The 20,569-nt window shown below is 38.5% G+C and overlaps 1 protein-coding gene across 2 annotated transcripts in view; it reads left to right on the forward strand.

Annotated features, from left to right (window-relative positions):
* Positions 1-3,765: 3,765 nt before the first annotated feature.
* LOC117435310 (neural-cadherin-like) overlaps positions 3,766-20,569 on the forward strand; it is a 78,785-nt gene continuing 61,981 nt past the window's right edge. For both annotated transcript variants that reach the window (XM_034058367.3, XM_034058368.3), the window contains exon 1: positions 3,766-4,962. In XM_034058367.3, coding sequence (XP_033914258.3) covers positions 4,008-4,962 — 955 coding nt within the window. In that variant the 5' untranslated portion in view covers positions 3,766-4,007. The remainder of the gene's footprint in view (positions 4,963-20,569) is intronic.

Below are 20,569 nucleotides of genomic sequence, written 5' to 3' on the forward strand. Positions count from 1 at the left end.
TAAGCATTTCTTTCCTTTTTACCTTTCGGGCAGCATCTTGTTGCAGTGGTGTTGTCCTTGAAAAAAATGGACATAAAAAGAGATCAGACATCCGGCAGGATCTGTGTACACCAATTCAGACCAGTAGGCCATTGAAGGAATATTTGCATATGCAATAGCTGAAATACACTAGATGTACTGTAGCTGTACTGTACAATGGCAACACATGTGCAAATAAAAACGATATGTTTTTCTGGTGATGTTAAAATAAAAACTAATTCTACATACATAGTTCTTAAGTTTTTTGAATCCAAGTTGCTACCCTTTATTAGCTTCATTACCATTGCCGCTGTGTGCAGTTGAACTTAATTTAGAATATGTTTTTTCAGTTTGGAAAGTCACTGAAGGTACAACTTAATTGTGGTCGCTCTTCTTTGCACTCTTTCTAGAGCAGCAATATCCTTTTTGTAAAGAGTGACCAGAACTGAACACAATATTCTAGATGAGGTCTTACTAATGCATTGTAAAGTTTTAACATTACTTACCTTGATTTAAATTCAACACTTTTCACAATATATCTGAGCATCTTTTGCCTTTTTTTATAGCTTCCCCACATTGTCTAGATGAAGACATTTTTGAGTCAACATAAACTCCTAGGTGTTTTTCATAGATTCCTTCTTCAATTTCAGTATCTCTCATATGATATTTATAATGCACATTTTTATTGCCTGCGTACCTTACACTGTTCTCTATTAAATGTAATTTGCCATGTGTCTGCCCAGTTCTGAATGCTGTCTTGATCATTTTGAATGACCTTTGCTGCTGCAGCAGTGTTTGCCACTCCTCCTATTTTTGTGTCGTCTGCAAATTTAACAAATTTGCTTACTATACCAGAATCAAAATTATTAATGTAGATTAGGATTAGCAGAGGACCTAATACTGATCCCTGTGGTACACCACTGGTTACCTCGCTCCATTTTGAGGTTTCTCCTCTAATCAGTACTTTCTGTTTTCTACATGTTTACCACTCCCTAATCCATGTGCATGCATTTCCTTGAATCCCTACTGTGTGCAGTTTGAGAATTAATCTTTTATGGGGGACTTTGTCAAAAGCTTTCTGGAAATCTAAATAAACCATGTCATATGCTTTGCAATTATCCATTGTTGATGTTGGCTCGCACCATGCTTTCTTTGCTGCTGTGTCATTCTCATTTAATTAAACAGTTGGATATGTAAGTTAAATCTTCTTTAACACACTGCACTGGGCAGTGAGCGTAGGGGGGCAGACCTGCGGACCAGTATGAAAAAGGGAAAAGGGCTTCAAAGTTGCGCTGTTCCTACAGAGGTCAGTGGAATCTGAGCCATGCTGGGCCTCGTCTTCAGGGTTAGACAGCGAGTGAAAAGAGAGAATGGAGGGCGTCCATTTATCTTCAGTTCTCCTGACTGGTAAGTGAGAATTTCAAATTAGGTAAAGGAAAAAGAAAAATAGTTTATCACTGAGTAATATGAATAGACCAGGGGCACTGAGTGTGCTCTGATAAGCATTGAAGATGGCAGCACACTGAGTACTGTATACTCTGACAGTGCTGACTATCAAATGCAGTTTTCACACTCTCACACAGACAGACACGGAACAATTACAGCCAACTGAAATTCACAATCCAACTAAAGGGTATGCATCCACTAAGCCACCAGCTAAATGACCATTCAATAGGCAAGTGCACCCACATGCAGCACTTCAGGCAGACGGGCTAGGCTATTATTAGACACGGTGCTTTGATTTACAGCAGCAGGAACCACCACCTGAGGGAAACAGACCACAACAAACAGACAGTGCACTGAAACAAATGTCACAACACTGCAAAAAGAAGAGGTAACACGAGGAGACAAAAAAAAACTAGAAATACTGAAGCGCAAACTTAAGAGCAAGTAGCTTCAAAGGATATTTTCTTTCTTTTATTCTGCTCCCCTATGGCAGACAACTAGAACTGAAGCACAGCTCCTGATCTCAGGGGAAAACACCTTAGAACAGAGTTATTTGTTTGAGTAATGGCAATAAGAAGCACACACACATCAAAAACGTTTAGGAGATATATATATATATGTGTGTGTGTGTGTGTGTCTATATATATATATATATATATATATATATATATAGTAATTACTTTTAAAGTTATTTATTATGGGTAGCATAGTTTCATCAAATGATGTATAATATTGCAGGAATATACTTAGAAATGTGTTTGTGCTCAAACAAAGGCTTCCTTAAACCTTGCAGTGTGTCTCATCTTCCTCTTTGTAGTACACTGCTCACAGCAACCCCCCTCTGGCCATAATTTAAAATGAAAGGTATGGTCCTCACCAATATGCTGAAGAGTATTCATTGTTTGGGGGTCAGTGTGAGGTTTTAATAGTAGACTTTGATCTCTAGGACCCAGATTTAAATCCACACCAAGTGCAGTGACCAAAGGCAATTTCTATCGTGGGGGTCTGTAATATAAGTTCTGAAATCTCATTAAGTCAACATGAAAGCTGGTACTAACTGCAGGGAGTCGCCAGACCTTGAACAACAAATTAGAATAAGCTGTAGACTACTTAAGATACAACACACTGCTGAGCCACGAATCCTGGATAACAATTAAGTAAATACAAACTTTAAAAAGTGTGATTATGTGTGTGTAAAAACTTCTTAGGCATCACCACTTTTTTCCCCCACCAGTTTTTAGAACATTTTTGAAAATGTCAAAACTTTTAAAAAGTAACTGTCTTTTTTTTTCTTCTAAATTCTGACTTTAATGATTCTAGTTATTCACATCCTTCATGTCATTCCGGTACGCCATGTATAATCAAGTAATGGCATGGATTAGGGTTACAAAAACAATGGTGTTACAAAAATAAAAGGACAAATCATAGCAGATCCCTGAATTGCAGGGTATTGTTGATCATTGGCACAAGTCTGCTTAATTCTGATCTCTGTTTTGGAAAGCATTTAGATTCAGGTCTGTTTAAATGGTATAATGATGTATTAATTAATGTGTGAGAGTATGAACTGTGTTATGGGTTGTTAATTCTTTGATAGGCTAGAAGAGCTCTCCAAGCACTCTTGAATACGACGCAGTTTGTTCTCCGTGAGTTCAGCTTGTGATTTAAAGAAAGAATGTGCAGAGGCTGACGTTAGAGGCTTGTGGCAGAGCCCTGTTAATAAGGGAATAGTGAGATACAGTTGTTTTTTATTTTTACCTTAAAAGTTTTGCGGAGTGCTGTAGGTATGATTTGTAATGCCATAAAATCCTGATTTTGCTTGTGGAACCTTTTCTTGTTTCTTCACAAAACAACTGAACAGTATTGTTATTGTTTGCATATGCAATCATATTCTCTTGATGTGTGACTGAATGTATTTTGTTTTTAATTATCTAATTACCCAAACAGTAGGACAGCAATGCTATAGTTGCCATCTTGCCATGTGTTTTTTTGTTATTAGTTGTTGCTCATAATACTAGACTCCTCTCTCTGAAATTGATACCACCTTCAGTTGGGAAGTTACTTACATTTATGTATTAATATCTTTTACTTAAACTAATACTTAGGAATGCTGGCTAAATCGGCACAGTACCGCACCGTTACTGTTCTGCACTGTTCAATTAAAGTGGATAATATTTCAATGGGCGGTGACACAAAAGTCTGTCCGTCCTACGGAGCTTGTGATTGGCTTCCATTTCATGGGAGGAGATGAAAGTACCACATGGGAGTCTGATGCTCTGTGCAAAGTAATCAGCCTTCGCTGGACCTAAGTGATGCTGTGGAAACGGTTCAATGTGTAGGAGAAGTGATACACCAATGTACTTTACTTTTTTAAAAATAACATTACTAGGCGACAAAATTAGTTATTGTTTGACTTGTTTCAAATATACCCATAGTCTGTTTGGTTAATGCTACTGATATTTTTCAGAGATTTGCACGTTTTTAAACCGTGAATGTCTTGTATAAGTTGTAAGGGTAACATACAGTAATACTAAATTAATGTAAACATGACGGTACATTGTGGAAGCATGGACTTTTCGGAGCATCTAGTACGGTTACTTTTCTTTATTTTCCTTTTGGAGGGGTTGGCAAATGCTGGTGTGTTTTATGGACATGTTGAAGAAAATCTTCCACCTGAAACTAAAGTAGCTGATCTCAGTATACCTGTGTGGAGAATATGGCCCGGAGTTCCTTCCGAATCTGGACTGGGTTTTGCTTTAGAAGGGGAAGAGGCTTCTGATTTTTATTTATACTACCACCAAGAACACCTGCTTTTGAAAACTACAAAAACTTTAGACAGAGAAGTCAAGTCGGATTACGCTTTAACAGCGCGAGCAACATCATATGTCTGTTGTAATAAAACTCTGTTGCTAAACATCAAGGTGCTGGACAAGAATGACAACAGACCCCGGTTCATTCAACAAATGCTAAATGTAGACGTTGATGAATTTATTCCAATAGGTACTGAAATATTGAAGTTAGTTGCTGTAGACAACGATTCGGGGGAAAATGCTAGAATTACCTACTATGCTTCTCCCAATAACGCGCCTATGTTTGTTGTTCCTAAAACTGGGCAAGTGATGGTTGTAGACTCTCTCGTGGGTGAAACTAATTTTACCTTCTATGCTTTTGCCAGGGATAATGGAGACATTGCGATAAAAAGTGACCCTGCTATAGTTCAGATTCATGTAAAAAAAAGTCAGGTGGACGGAATTGTTTCTAAAAGTAGGAAGATGAGAGCCGTCTCAGAAGAAATGTTCTATGCAGTTAGTGTTGCTGAAGATATGAAAGTTGGGGACCTGATTTTCATAGTGCCGGGTCTGAAGTTTGGAAAAAAGTGGTTCGAGGTGATTTCTGATGCTGACTCGCCGGTGCGGATTGAAAGAGACTCGGGGAAGCTGTATTTAGCCCGGAGGCTGCAGAGTGACACGGACGTGGTGGTAAAAATCCAAAACTTAAAAGGTAAGAGTATTTAAAGCAAATTGTTTTGTTTAAGCAACAAGTATTGTGTACACTTTGTTTATCTGCTACTAGCACTTCGTTTTGTCTGTTTCATGGTTTGGCTTTTAATTACATTTTCTTATGGTTATCATGCTTTCTTCTGACTAACTATTAAATGTGTATATAGATGTATTTGTGATAATCTTGAGAGTCACTCATAAGGAAGAACCATTCTGAATATCCACGTCCTGTAATTCATTAGTTATACAGTATAAAGTTGATAGTTTCGAACCATAAGTGCCCCTTATCTAGCATTGTGTTGCTCTGGAGAAGCTGAAATATATTGCATATTTAACCATGAACTCCTACGACTATGAAACGAAATACTTTTTACCTGACAAATAAATAACACTTTATAACAAAAACAACAACAATAATACCTTTGCAAAACAATTTTACAAAGGTGTAATATATAATAAAAATGCAGTCAGAATAGTGGTTTTTTTAACTTTTGCTTTTTTATTTTAAAAAAGATCTGTAGTTATATAGTACACTTTATCGTTCGTTAACACCAGCTGTCTGTATTTAATATAAAACTAATTATTACATGTGGAGTAACATGTAACTTTACGAAACACGTACTTTCTCATCCCAAAAAAAATAAATAAGTAGCAGTTTTTTTTTATGAGCATCCTCGGTCTTAAGGGGAAAAAAAATGTGGCCATGCGCAATGCATGGTGAAAATAGTGTCGGTATGCGCTGTACGCAAAGTAGGAACATTTGATAGGTAGCATAAATTGACGTGACACCTGTAATAACACATACACACAAACGCCCGTTTTGTTTTTGTTAAACTGCTGGCTTTATAGTGCTATTTTTATAAAACCAAGAGCGTTGCAGAATTGCGCGTTGAACTGGGTACCTTTATTAAAATCTAGTCTGTCATAATCAGGACAGCAAGGGAGGTAAGCACTTTGCTGTTATGATGTGAATTTACTGACGTTTTGGGGATGACAGCGACAAAGGAGAAGGAACTAAGTGACGTTTATATAATCTGTCAGCTTGTTTGCAGAAATCTCAGAAACGATTCTCCTACATCACTTGTTCAAGCACGAGCGCGTCACGAAGAGCTGACGCAGCGCACTTAAAATGATTGCGTTTTAAATAGCATAATTTACTGGGGGTTTGAACAAAATGAATGTGTTTACAAGTATTTAATAGAACAAATATTCAAGGTTATTTCATTTGATACACTCCAGGGTAGAGTATTATTCTTCCTTGGTTGCAAACTGAAGCAAAAAGTTAGTATCTTTAGTGCAGGCTCTAAATTCATAGAAATGAAATTTACTAAATTACTTGACCTGAGGTTATTTTCTGAATTGATTGGCATCAGACCATTGTTTCCCTGTGTTTCATCATTTGCAGTCCACAAGAGACACGAGAGAGGGGTCTTATAAACCCCCCAACTGCGGATGTAGATCTCTGCTGGAGGATCTGTTGCAGGATAGAATTGTGTTCTGTTCAAAATGCTGTTTAACCAATGCCACTGCAATTAAAACAAAATGTTAAACCAACTTGACTATCAGGATGAGTTAAACAAACTTAGCACCCTGAGGTAAACTAGCCAGCCATTGGTAGAGGGTGCAACATCTACCCAAGTTCAGTTACCTTTAACATGCAATTTTAGATTGCATTGAGCATCTTTCTACAAAGCTCTTTAAGTAGTTTTTTCCTGTTATTCCAGTTGGATAGGTATGTCTGTGCCCCACTCCTCTTACCCAGTGTAGAGTGTGCCTTGGTTCCCTAGTACTGTATTAGATGGGTGATGAAATTAGTGTGCATACGGTACTAGTGTGTTGGAGTAAAGAGTGTGCAGTTTGTAGCTTCTATGTTTGATCATGTGCTGCCTGCCACGTCTATCTCCTTTAAGTGTTACTGACAAGCATGCAGTGTGATTTGTTTACTATACTTACGATACTATAAAGAAAAGTAATCCTCTCAAGCTGTCAGCCCCATCACAGCATTCTGTGTTTAATTACAGCACGATAACAGACTTACCTAATCCTTATTTTAATTGTTGGATGGAAGAGTTATTAATTAAACTTTAAAATAATTAATAAAAAAAAAAAAAAACGCGGAAGAATGTCACGCAGTAAGCAAAACTAATGTAGCGCATACTTACATGATATTTTATTAACTTAAAAATGATTTTTTTTTTTTGCTGTTAAATCGGTAGCAGTATGGAATACATTGTGCAGTTTTAGTTTAAAATGCGTAAGACTGTTTGAACTGTGAAAATGCACAGGTAAGCGACCCTGTGAAATAATTCCTTTAGAAAGCACTTTAAAGGCTGCTTCAGCAATTATTCAATGTAGGTTATTCAGTGTAGGTTACTTTTAACTGTATCTCTGGTCTAGCTGTTCTGCATTTCTGATGTAAAGCCTACTACACCCTATGTTTGTTTAAAGCAATTAGGAGTGTTTTTCCAGCTGTGCCTCACAGACCTATAGCACATGAGGTGTTAAATGTAAAGCACATTCACAGCTCACCACACTGCAAGGGCAGCAGCATGTTTGCTTTCGAAAGACTTACTAAATACCAGTCAGTTATCACCCATATTGTTTCAACCTGAAGAGGGGCTGAGGAGGGGACATGTTAACAACACGAATATGAGGGAAATGGACCATAAAGTGTTTATTGTTGAAATGTGCATCAAAGGAGCAAGGAAGGAGAAAACGATCTGCTTTCTTGGTATTAGCTTCATAGATTTTCAGCCCAGGGCACTTTTGAAAATGAGATATGTCACCTCAATGGGGTTTCCTAATGAAATCTATTTTTAAAAGATGACCTTGAAATTCATGCAAAGGCAGTATTCAATGATAATATCCTCCAAAAGGAAGTGTGTTCATCAGTTTTTGCTATGAAGTTTATAGGACTTGAACAGCTTCTTACCTAAAAAAAAACATTGGAGAGCTTTTGAATATGTTCTTAAAAAACTTTGTTCTGTATTACAGCAACATTTTGTTTTCTAAAATGATCTCATGATAAATTGAAAACCGTTTATATTGTGGTCAGGGAGAGCTAAAGTATTTCCAACCTCCTGCAGTTATTGTGCTATGCATACAATATTAATATATTGCCACTAGCAGGCAATTACCAGTCACCCCCTGGGCTTTAGAGAGTAATCTGTTTTAGTTTCAGAACTAATGGAATACCTGCTGCTATTAACATTAACAATAGCTCCCTTGTTATCCAGCTGGAAAGTTTACCTCTGGTTTCATGAGAGGTTTTCGTTGTAATAGGTTAGATTTGAAGATATACTATGTTTCTGTCTTGCCTCACATTTTTGCACCGCATGTAAACTCCTGCAGCCCAAGGCATGCCCTGCTGTGGTGGAAGGCTGGTTTGCACTGAGCCCGGCTGCACCATGCTGCTGAGCCGCAAGGAATCTGGACTTGCTGTGCTGCTTTGAGCTACTGAACTTCCCTGCCAAGCTTGGGTTGGCTTGTATGAATATGCCTGTTCACACTATGGATGGCATATGCCCAGAAATACTTAGCCCAGCATTCTTTTTTATTATTATGAAAATCAGTGCTTATTCTTATCATTCAGAAGAAGCTTTTGATTAAAACAGTTTCGCCCGTGCACGCTTTTTTTGGTTTTGTTATTAATTAGTTTCCCTTTTTTAAACTCTATTTGATTTTGACACTGTTGCGGGGACTGCTGTTATGTCATCTAAAGAAAGAGGGTATGTTTAACTTTTAGAAAAGAAAAACTACCCTGTGTATTTCATAAGAAGTTGTATACAACAATACATGGTCGTTTTTGGCTTTTTCTGGTTACACATGAAGCAATCAATTTTGTAATGCTACCAGAATGAAATAACAATGTGTGGGTGTGGGGTTAAAAGGGGTTTATAGCGTCCGAGTTTGTCACTCAGTCCATTACCTTTTATATAACCAAACATAGAGAGAGAAAGAAAGGGAGAGAGTTTTTACTTGCAAAACTTCAGTCTTACTGAAGATGATTCCTACTGTGACTTCAATGGCTGGGCTGACAGTGATAATGTTCCTTGAAGATGCTTTGTTTTACTGCATAATGGTGAGGGGCGAGGTCAAAATGCGACTGAGAAAAGGGCGACTGCAGGCAGCATAAGAGCCAGGGCAAATGTAATAATGTTCTGTCAAGGATTAAAGCTGTCAAATATGTTTATAGCACGCAATGTCGTAGACATTTAAAAAAAAAAATATTTTAAGTGTGTGTGGGTAAAACTAAACCGGGCAAAAATCAAAACCAATAAAATATTTTTATTTTGACTTTCATGATATTGAAATTCATGATTTATTTTCAAAACCTTATTAAAAGAATAAACCCTTCAGGAATACATTTTACAAAAACAATACAAAAAAGTATTTTAAATGCCCAGATTTCTGTCAAATTAGACTCAGGAAAAGGAAAGATAATACATTCACTGTTCATTCTGTTTTGATCCTCTAACTGTAGCCTTAGTTAATCGAACTTCATGCCCAGTCACAGTCACCCTGCCATTGTGTGATAATAGGTTATTGACAGGAGATAGAGAAAAGCCCAGGGGATACAATGTTAACGATGAAATAGGACAAGGTCGTTGAAGTCACCCAAAATGGCTATTTGGTAAACTGTTTACATGCAATACCTCCTAAAATATAACTTGGTTGAGGATTTAATAGTTTAAAATTATGGCTGAACTGAGATCAACCAATGTTAAGATCATTAATATAGAGCCTATTCCTAATGGGATTTGTCAGCTAAATGTTGTTTTAACTGACCACAGTTTGGAGGAGCACATGGTTTCTGTATTTTTTCTTTAAAACAATGGACTAGATATACTGAAAGGTTCATTTGCTGCAATAAGCCATAGTACTGAGGAAACCATGTGGATTGCATCAAACACATTTTTAAGGATAATCCTATAATAATTACAGATATGTAGGTGATTCTGTGGAATAGAAAACTGTCCAAAACTAGTAAAAAAAACAGCAACAACTGGGATGCAGGTCAAATCCCTCTAAGATGTAGTAGAAAACAAAGAATGTAGCCCATTGTGTTTAAGGGAATTAAAACATAGTTTTCAAGCACTTACAGTTGGTGTTAAATAAGGAGAACAAAGTAAATCATGCCCAGGATCTGCCGATAGGCTTCAGTTAATTTTGAAAAGAAAATGGATACTGTTAAGGTTATTTGACAGTTGGTGCTAATTAGTTTAATATTTTTAAGTCTGTGATACATCCACAGAACATTAATACATATTTTACCATGTGTTGGCCAAATAGTTTTTTAATGTGTGTGCGCGTGTGTGTGTGTGCGTTTGTGCGTTTGTGTGTGTTTCCTTTCTTACTGTGTTTGTGTATTATATATATATTGGCATAGCGCTGGGCAGTGTCACCAGAAAAGAGGGTGTCACAACCGACACGTCCAGCCTAGGCTGGGGCACTGTGTGGAATGGCAGGGGGGGTGCAGGGTGTGTGAAAACCCCTTGGCAGGATCTCCACATCAATGTTTTGGAACTGCAGGCAGTTTATCTGGCCTTGCAGAATTTTTTGCAGGAGGTTCGAGGGAGACATGTGCTTGTCCGTACAGACAACACAACAGTGGTGGCTTACATCAACCACCAGGGTGGCCTCAGGTTGCCAAGTCTCCATTGCGTGGCCCACAAGCTTTGCTCTGAAAGAGAACCTCCTCTCACTGCGGGCAATAAAACTGGGCGGCGGACCTCCTCTCAAGGTGGTGAGCCTCTTTTGGGAGAGGTTCAGGACAGCAGATCTCTTTGCCTCCCAGGAATCAACCCACGGTCCCCTCTGGTTCTCCATAATAGGAGGCCTGGACCCGTTGGCAGTAGATGCCTGGCACACCAGTGGCCGAGGCAACTGTTGTATGCCTTCCCACCGCTTGCCCTGCTTCCGCTGTGCCTAGAGAAAATCAGGCAGGACCGGGCCAAGGTGCTCTTAGTAGCCCCTTATTGGCCCAGGAGACTGGTTTTCAACCCTGATGCAGCTCCTGAGCGGCGAGCTGTGGAGATTGTCAAGCTCCGCGACCTGCTCAGTCAGGCATTTGAGCCGTCTGGGTCTGTCAAATAGGGTTATTGACACCCTACAAAATGCCAGAGCAGCACCCATGTGTTCCCAGTATGGGTACAAGTGGGGCGTCTTTCAGACGTGGTGCCTGCTTCATGGGTTTGACCCCATTATCTGTCGAATGGCAGTTATACTGACATTTTTGCAGGACCTGTTTGATGAAGAGAAATCCCCCTCTAATTAAAGGTCTATCTGGCAGCTATTTCAGCTTGCCATGTCAAGATTAACTTGGTCTCCTCAGGAGCTCACTTCCTGTTGGGGCAATTTTTGAAAGGTGCTTGGCAGCTTTGGCTGCCTATTAAGGACATTCTCACTGGAGGCTAAATGTGGTGCTTCAAGCACTAATGAAGCCTCCATTTGAGTCCCTGCATTCAGCTGGAGGCTAAATGTGGTGCTTCAGGCACTCATGAAGCCTCCATTTAAGTCCCTGCATTTATCCTTTTAAAGCGGCTTTCTTGCTCACTATCATCTTTGCAAAATTGGAGGCAGTCAAGCCCTGTCTAATCAGAGGCTGTCTAAATGGATAGCAGACACAGTCAGGATTGCCTGTGAGCTGGCCAACTTGTCCCCTCCAAAAAACTCACTGCCCATTCCACCAGGGGCATTGCAACTTTGTGGGATTTATTCCAGGGTGTCATGGGTATTTTCAGTGCAGTGGTGTGGACTACTCCCCATACCTTTACTAGGTTCTACAGACTGAATGCCGTGGATCCCCAAAACTCTGGCTTTGAAACTAGTGTTAAGGGCTGCTTCTCAGTCGACCCCTACAACAGAAATAGAGGTGAGTTTCTCCCTTTAACCGTAGTTTAACCCGAGCTACTTGTTACTGGGGTTCCATATAGTAAAGCACAAGACAGCCTCTCGGCTTAGTCTTGTAGCATTCAGGTCGTTCTGCAGTATTGCCCTTGCGACGGATTTGGTACACTTACCCATACAGTAACAGCGTACGAGTTTGGTGTCTTGCCATTTGTCCTCTCCCTAGCTCCCCATGCCTTCTCGAAGCGCATGGAAGCTATCCTGGCCCCATAGAGACTCAAAGGCAACAGAGTGCTCAATTATCTGGACGACTGGCTCATTTGGCTCGTTGGCTGCACGCTAAAAGTCTATCTGGCAGCCATTTTGGTTTGCCATGTCAAAATCGACTCATCTCCCAAGGAGCTCACTTGCTGGCGGGGCAATTTTTGAAAGGGGCTCGGCGGCTCTGGCCGCCTATGAAGGACATTGTTCCTTTCTGGAGGTTAAACGTGGTGCTTAATGCAGCTTTCTTGCTTCTATTACCTCTGCAAAGCAGGTGAGTGAGATGCAGGCATTCTCTATTGCAAAAGCATGCTTAATTTTTACAGAGACCAGGACAAAGGTTACGCTCCATACCGATCCTACCTTTTTGCCGAAGACGATTTTGGCATTCCATGTCAACCAGTCTGTGGAATTGGAGGCTTTTCATCCGCCTCCTTTCCAGTCTGACAGAGAGTGACAACTCCTTACACTCTGCCCAGTTTGGGCCCTGGCGTACTCTGTTGACAGCCCTGTCTTTGCAGAGACTGTCCAAATGGATAGCAAACATGGTCAGGACTGCCTATGAGCTGACCAACTTGCCCCCTCCAGAAAAGATCACTGCCCATTGCACCAGGGGAATGGCAACTTTGTGGGCTTTATTTCAGGGTGCATCTGACAAGGACATTTGCAATGCAGCGGTGTTGCCTACTCCCCATACCTTCTCCACCCTCGCCCTACAGTGGTGGAACGACCTTCCTACGGATGTCAGGACTACCCAGTCCCTGACCACCTTCCGGCGCCTCCTCAAGACCCACCTCTTCTGACAAGACCTGTAAAACTCAACTCTTCCCTTCTGGACAATATAGCACTTTAACTTGCACTTATCTTCTCCCTATTTTACTGTATTTAATCCTGCACTTAATCCAATCTGTAGTATTTTGTATTTCACTTGCACTTGTATCTAACTCTGATGTAACTATCAACACTGTTATCTGCTTTTGAATTGCCCCGATATCAAATCGTACTGTGTTTTGTATTTGCTCTTATTATGACTGAAGTCATTGTATTTTGTATCCTGCTCTTAATTGTACTGTAATTCTTGATATGAATTTTATTTTGTATACAATAATAAATAATAATAATAATAATAATAATAATAATAATAATAATAATAGGTTCTACAGACTGAATATAATGGATCCTCGAAACCCTGCTATTGGAACTAGAGTGTTAAGGGCTGCTTCTCAGTTGACCCTTACAACAGAGGCATCAAGGTGAGTTTCTCCCTAGATTTTTAGGCCTAGTTACTGGGGTTCCATATGGTAATGCACAAGGCAGCCTTTCAGCATTTCAGTAGCATTCTAGTCATTCTGCAATATTACCCTTGGGACGGCTTTGGTACACTTACCCATGCGGTAATAGTTACATTTCGTACTTGAAAGGGAGCGTTAGGTTATTATCATAACCCTGGTTCCCTGAAATAGAAATGTAACCACTAATCTTCAAGGTCGCTGCACCATGATTGCATCAGGCTTGAAGGAAAAATTACGCAGAGTTCTGTTAGCGCAGTCTTCTTATGTCCTTGGGGGCGGGCCATGACTGCATCGCGGGCTCAGTCAAGGAGCTTTGGTGTAATTTATTTAGGTTTCCGGAGGTAAATAGCCATGTGGTAATGGTTACATTTCTATTTCAGGCAACCAGGGTTATGATAATAACCTAACGTTTTATACACATTCAGCTAAATGAGAACAAGATTTTCAATGCATTGTTTCAACAACAAGGAAGTTTGAATGTTCTGTGCAGGCGTAATATAAGATGTAATCCACTCCATTTTAGTTATATATTGAACAGCCATTTTAGCTGAACACCAATAAGTCTGTAATGTGTGTGGTTTTTAAAAAAGGTTAAATGCACCCCTAATATATACCTCTGTAATTTGTAAATGTATTATATTTATTTTCATGTAGTTATTTATTTGGTGAAATATTGGGCTTCATCCACAAATTTAACACATGAATTATTAAACGACAGCTTTCTTATAATCAGTTATAATAATTCAAATAAACTTTGATATTCATAAAACTGTTCTAAACTGTTTATGCTTCCAAACAACAGTCTAGAAAGAATTCATGAATAACATATTTTATTTAATCGATCAAAACAGACTTTATAAAACTTTCTTTAAATAACTCCTTAGTTGAGGCTTTGTGAATGGCTTGACAGTATGAAAACATTCCATTGCTCTATGTTACTTGCTATATTGAACCCAGAGCAAAGGAGGCTGTTACTAGATCAGTTGATTAGGTGGTTATATAAGTTAATACATTGTGTGTAAGGTGTTTCTTATTGTATAACAGATGTCATCTTGTGCATTTTGGGGCAAAAGGACCTAAAAACTCCCCACGTACCTGTGGGTCGTACCCTGGTTGAGCCGGGCCCCACACTCTTTGACCCAGGTTGAGCGAGACAAAATGCATGACGGCCGTTCGTGAGCTGACGCAAAAACAAACAGCTTTGCCTGCGTGAGGTTTTCACTTCCGCAAGGAACATTTCTGTTTATTCTGTTTAGCCATATTTTTGTTGATTTGAGACAAATTGCAGCAGGGATGAAGAACCATTTGCTCTAATCAACATTTGGGCTGACAGTTCAATCCACAGCTTGGATGGAAGTGTCAGTAACAAGCTGCTTCCGGGGCATTGATACGTGTATTGTTTACTTGTGTCCGTCACCCAGGTCATCCCTGCTTTATCAAAAGCAGTGTGAAATCACGTACCTGACCCGCATGACACCGGGTCCTGACCCGGGTAGGTTCTGACCCAGGTAGAGCATGCCAGTGTGAAAGGGGCTTAGGATGCGTGGGATGTAAGGTGCACTGGAACAATGTTATACAAAAGAGCTGTAGGCAAGCGTTATGATTGTTTTTTGCAGTTTTTCCATGCTTTTACCATGTTATGCTGTGCATGGTTATACTATGCTGTAGTTTACTATTGTTTGCCATGTTTTTTCATGCTTCTCTGGGCTTTACAATGCTTATCTGTTTATATTACAGGGGGTAATATAATCAGTGTGCTTTCAGAGGAGCAGTTGCCCTAAAAACTGTTTCTGTTCTGTCTGTCTGCACCTGGGTTTAGGGCAAGACCTGGGATTTTACACATGAGTTGAATCAGAATGTTGCTGATAGGGCAACACAAAGCACCCTGACCTTTGCTCCTTAGACTGTCATGCCAGGGCCTCTGATTAGGAGCAGTCTGGAGCTCAGCATGGATCTTTTTACATGTATGAAAATAAGAGCTTTTCATAGACCGAACAGGAAGTAAGTTTAGGTACAGTAACAACAATTGTATTTATGCCAAGTTGTTTTACTTTGTGAGGGACAACATCTGTCCTATATTTTCATATGTAAAAAAAGATCCCAAATACTATAGGCAGATGAATAATACAGGGCATCTGCTGCATTGGGATTTGACAACCAGTATTGTTACTAAAACTAAAAGGAATTAAAAACTAAAAGTTTCAGGTAAACACATTTTTTCTGACAACAATAAACGCTTGGTTTGATGTTTCAACACACTTTCTTCTTCAATTTGTTGAAGCGTTTGTTTATCTACTTTGCTTTGCTAAATATTTTGTATGTGAGTGTTTGATGTTGAAGACAGATTGGGTGGGTGGGAAGACTTACCATTGTTTACCATTGATATTAACTTACATTTAATATGTTTTAGACACGCCTTGCCATTCTTTAATCATGCTTGGCTAGTCAAAATAAGGCATGCTGACTCTTCTCATCATTGACACAGGAGGCAATGCAGTCTACAAAGCTTCTTGTCATTAGCACTAAAAAGGTTGTTCACTCTAGGCTAAGCTTTGTCATGATAATACAATTTTTGGCTATTTTATTAGGACTACAGTATATTACTGCACTTTTTGCCAACAGTTTTCACAATGAAAGAATAGACCATATTTACACAGCTATTTTATCTGTTTTGTCACAAGAAAATACAGGGTGATTGAAAAAATAAGTTTACCACATCAATGCATGGTGTGTTGATGTGGTAAACTTACTTTCTAATCACCCTGTATATATATATATATATATATATATATATAGATATATATATATATATAGATATATATATATATATATATATATATATATATATATATATATAGATATATATATATATATATATATATATATATATATATATATATATATATATATATATATATATATATATGTTTGATATTCTAGACTTGTTTTGGCATCTTTAACAACAGTGTAGTACAGATTCTTAATGAATATGTGATAAAACATTCATTAAATAATGCAAGGATCAGAGCTTTGAGATTAGGACCCAGCACAGCAAAGAGTTTCAATGATACAAACAATTTCACTTACAGAGATCTGCACTTGCAGCATCTAAAACGTAAAAAGTGGAAAGTGTGGTTTGAGTCAAATTGTACATTTTTTGTTTCTGTAAAAAACTGGACACTAGAAATACCGTGATTAGGTGGAACATTTTGGAAAGCCTCAGTTAATAATAATTCAACATAAAAAAAAGACTCCATTTATTACAGTGATTAGTTCTTCATCCATTAAGAAGTTGATCAGATTGTTTTCACGTACAAAAGTCTCATCTTTTTTTCACGCACAAGGGAACCATGTCATCCTTTTTTTTATAATCCACTTAGTTAGAACAGTATATTAAATCCACCATGACTTAGAAAAGTAGGGTATGCCTCTTTCTCAGCCTCAGTGACTGCAAGCCTATTACTGTAACTCTGTACCCCATTTCCGGCTCTGTTAGACGTGGACTCTGATTGATAGCCACACTAATTCTTCTTTGTCAAACCGAGCACTAAAATGACCTAAAAAAACAAACAAACAGAACACCAAAGAACTCTAAACACACTTTTTGTAATTGCATTCAAGAGTTTACACAAACCTTGCATTATCTCATATACCAGGGGATCAGCACACATGGTCATTGCAGAGATACCCATTACTTAACTAAGGACACCAATTTACTAAATAATACTCCTTTGTCATTTTATTACTTCCCTTACAAGAATGTGCACGACCATCCAACTGTCTGTCTTTCAGCTTGTACCGGTCCACATGTATATTAAGCCTGCTAATTATTCTCCAAGTTTCTCTAAGTCATTTGCACATCAGAATACAAAATTCCTAACTGAAAACAAACCTTCATTAAACTCATAAACTACAGTATATCCATTTCCATACTCAACAACTGTATTTAGGAGGGACAGACATCTGTCATTAATTTTTTTGGGGGGGGTAGGGGGGTGGTGGGGGTTCTCTTAAAATCCCCCAAAAATAAACAGTGTAAATTATTTGTTTATTTAGACTAGGAATAAATACAGTATACAGCTATTCCTAAAAAAAAACCTCCAGTAAATCAGATTATTTTGCTTGAAAGCCACAAGACCTTTAGTCTCCTGAGAAGAAAGGACGCTAAGCCTTTGTTTTATTTTTTATTTCTGTTTTCAACACTCACACTTCAGAGTGTCAAAAACATTTTTAGTAGCGATAAAAAATAAATGAATGCCTTGCAGCGTTCTGAGGTGCATGTGGCGAATGTGTCACCGGGATGGATAAAGTGATGCACAAAACTGTGCAGAGACCCCTTTGAAATCCACAACAAAAGCGGGATAAGCAGTGTATAGGGGAGTACTGAAGCAAGTCTGCCTTTGCCCATGTGTGTGAGTCTGAGAGAGGAGGTGTGCTTACACATTACATTACATTCATATAAAACACCATCAGATCCTCCGAGGGATTGGAATGCATGCCAGGACCTACAAATGGAAGATTTAAAGTTCACATCCTCGGTTTGCAAGTCTTCTTTGCTTAGAGTTTTAACCCATGGTACCCATCACACTCGACAGATTTAGCAAAGCAGTGGCTCAGGCAGGAAACTCGCTTTTAAGCTAGTTTAAAAAATGTAAACTAGTTTTAAGCTAGTTTAAAAAATGTAAATGTAAATCATATTAGGCACCCCAATTTCCAGGACATCGTCAGTTAAATGGCTAGTACCTCCGTCGTCATTCGATAAACAACACATCCAAATGATCAGCTAGATAGGGCTATATATCTTACCTCAATCCATTCATTCACCGCTGTATGTCAGAGTTCGCCTCCTCCCCAGCCTCCACCTGTTTTTTGGCTTCGTCTAAGGGGGAGGACAGCTATCCTGCCCCCTGCCCATGGCTTCCCCACAGTCACCCTCTCCACTATCAGCAAATTATGGGCAGGGGTACCTCCAACGACGAAGTCAAAGCTATAATGGAAATATGTATAACGTAGCATTTGTTGTGTAAGCTTTAATTGTATGAGTTTTCCTGCCTGAACCAGCTATGTGGTGCAAGTAGAATATTTAGACAAGTACTCTATGGAGCAACACTGATCGTTACTTTTCCAAAATATAAATGTCTCCTGTGATTTGGGGGATCAGAATTTTGGGTCTTGTTTTTAAAATATCAAGTTACATTTTTAATAATAAATAAATAAATAAACAAATAAATAAATAAATAAATAAAAACTCCAATAGGAGGTAGAAATTTGCCTTTATCAGGTTTAACCCTAGAATTAAACCCCTTACCAATGATATGTAACATTTCAGGGATCCAGTCTCAGCACCCATTTTTCTATGAGGAAGTTAACACTGGGTATCGGGTCAATACATATTTTAACATTCTATTTATTGTCCATCCTACTAGCCCATAATTGGGTCAATGAATGGTTTAATGGGGTTTTGTTTTGACCATCTTTGGTGTTTTTGACGATAGAAGATCAGTTGCACCAAAAGGCAGTTCATTAAGTTTTTGTAATGATTTCTGGAAGGGCATTGTTTGTACCAAATTAAAAGGTTTTGTTTTGCCATTCCTATGCAAAGTCCTCTACAGCAAGGACATGTAAATATGTGCCTATGTGTGTGCCTGTGTTTGCGAAAGTGTGCAGAGGAGAGCATATGTGTTTGCACATGTGCAAAATGTTAACATATAAGTGTGTGCGTATATGTGTGAAATGTTAACGTATAAGTGTGTAAATATTTGTTCTTTGTGTGGGAGGGGGAGCTGAAGGATGTATATATAGTATGTGTGTGTGCTAACGTGTGAATGTTAATCTGTGTGCTTGAGTTTTCTTTTATACAAGTCTGGTATCATAGATTCTAGAATTACCCCTGTTGTGGCACTGTCACTGGTTTCAGACTTATGTAGTGGTGTTTGCTAGTATGCAGAAAAACAGAACACAGTGTGTTCTGGCATGAATACAGAGGTAGTAGAATATTTTAAAATAAATACAGATGCAAACTGAATTGCCAATAACAAGTGAAGTTAACTACTGTGCATTTTTGCCTAAGAGTAATTTTTGTAATAATCTATAAAATGTGAAAAAAAGCCTCCTGTTTTTTTTTTGTTTTTTTTTTGTTTTTTTTTAATAGATCTTATGCATATCTGTGGAGGAGGTAAGCAAATCAGATGAATATCAAGGACAATGAGAACATTGAGGGTTTTGAAGCCCACAGGAAATGGCAGACTTAAATCCCTTTCTTAACATTCACTTTTAATTATGCTGCAGAAGTCAGTTCTCAGGTTGAAATACTGTATAAAATGAGCATGAAATTGCTACAGTGTATTGAGTGTTATCTTTGCGAGCTTTAGCTGAACACACACATTTGCAGTTTGTAACAAGCCCAACCTTTGAAGTTTCCTTGTAATGAGTGAGAAGGGCTGCTTTGATGTTCTCTGCCTAGTGCATTTCAGCTGGGATTCCTGACAGTAAAATAGTGGATGGGAAATGCATTAGCTACCTCCTGGCCTGAAAATTGTGAGATAAAAGACAATGTGGTTTTCCATCTCACAAAGTAAATGACTACCTCATACAGTTTATGGAGAATTTAAAAAACAAGCTAAAGCTGATGCTGCCATTCTCAGAACAGGTCTTTTTTGCAATAATAATTTTATATAAATGAGGAGAATTGAGGAATCTGAACCCCTTCCTGTCCATAAAGATGACATGTTTGGTCATGTTCTACCCACTACATATGCCATAGGGTCCCTCCCTAATTCTTTACCACATTATGTATCACACTTCTGGTTATTTTTGAAAAAACAGTTTTATGGTTTGAATCTTTTCAATAACCGATGCACATCATGAATCCAGTTAGCCAATAAGTCAACCATTCTAAAATTGGCCTATATTGGTAACTAATAATATTGCAATAAAGTTGTAAATACAGCAGGGTAACAGACAGTGTACAGTGCAGGGTAACAGACAAGACAGGTTTTACTATGATCTTTATTAGTTATACTTGAGCCTAATCGGACATACAAATCACAAGCTCCTGTGTAACTAATGAAACGCATTAGAAAACAGCAGTCTTGTTTGGTTTGTGAATTGTTACAAACAATTGGCCTCCACTGCCGGCAACGTGTTCCTGGATGAGATGTTGAGTCTCAGTGGATTATCATTTTTTTCTGCTGTTTTTGTTCTAAA

The sequence above is a fragment of the Acipenser ruthenus genome, chromosome 3 (assembly GCF_902713425.1).
Source record: "Acipenser ruthenus chromosome 3, fAciRut3.2 maternal haplotype, whole genome shotgun sequence".
NCBI lineage: Eukaryota > Metazoa > Chordata > Actinopteri > Acipenseriformes > Acipenseridae > Acipenser > Acipenser ruthenus.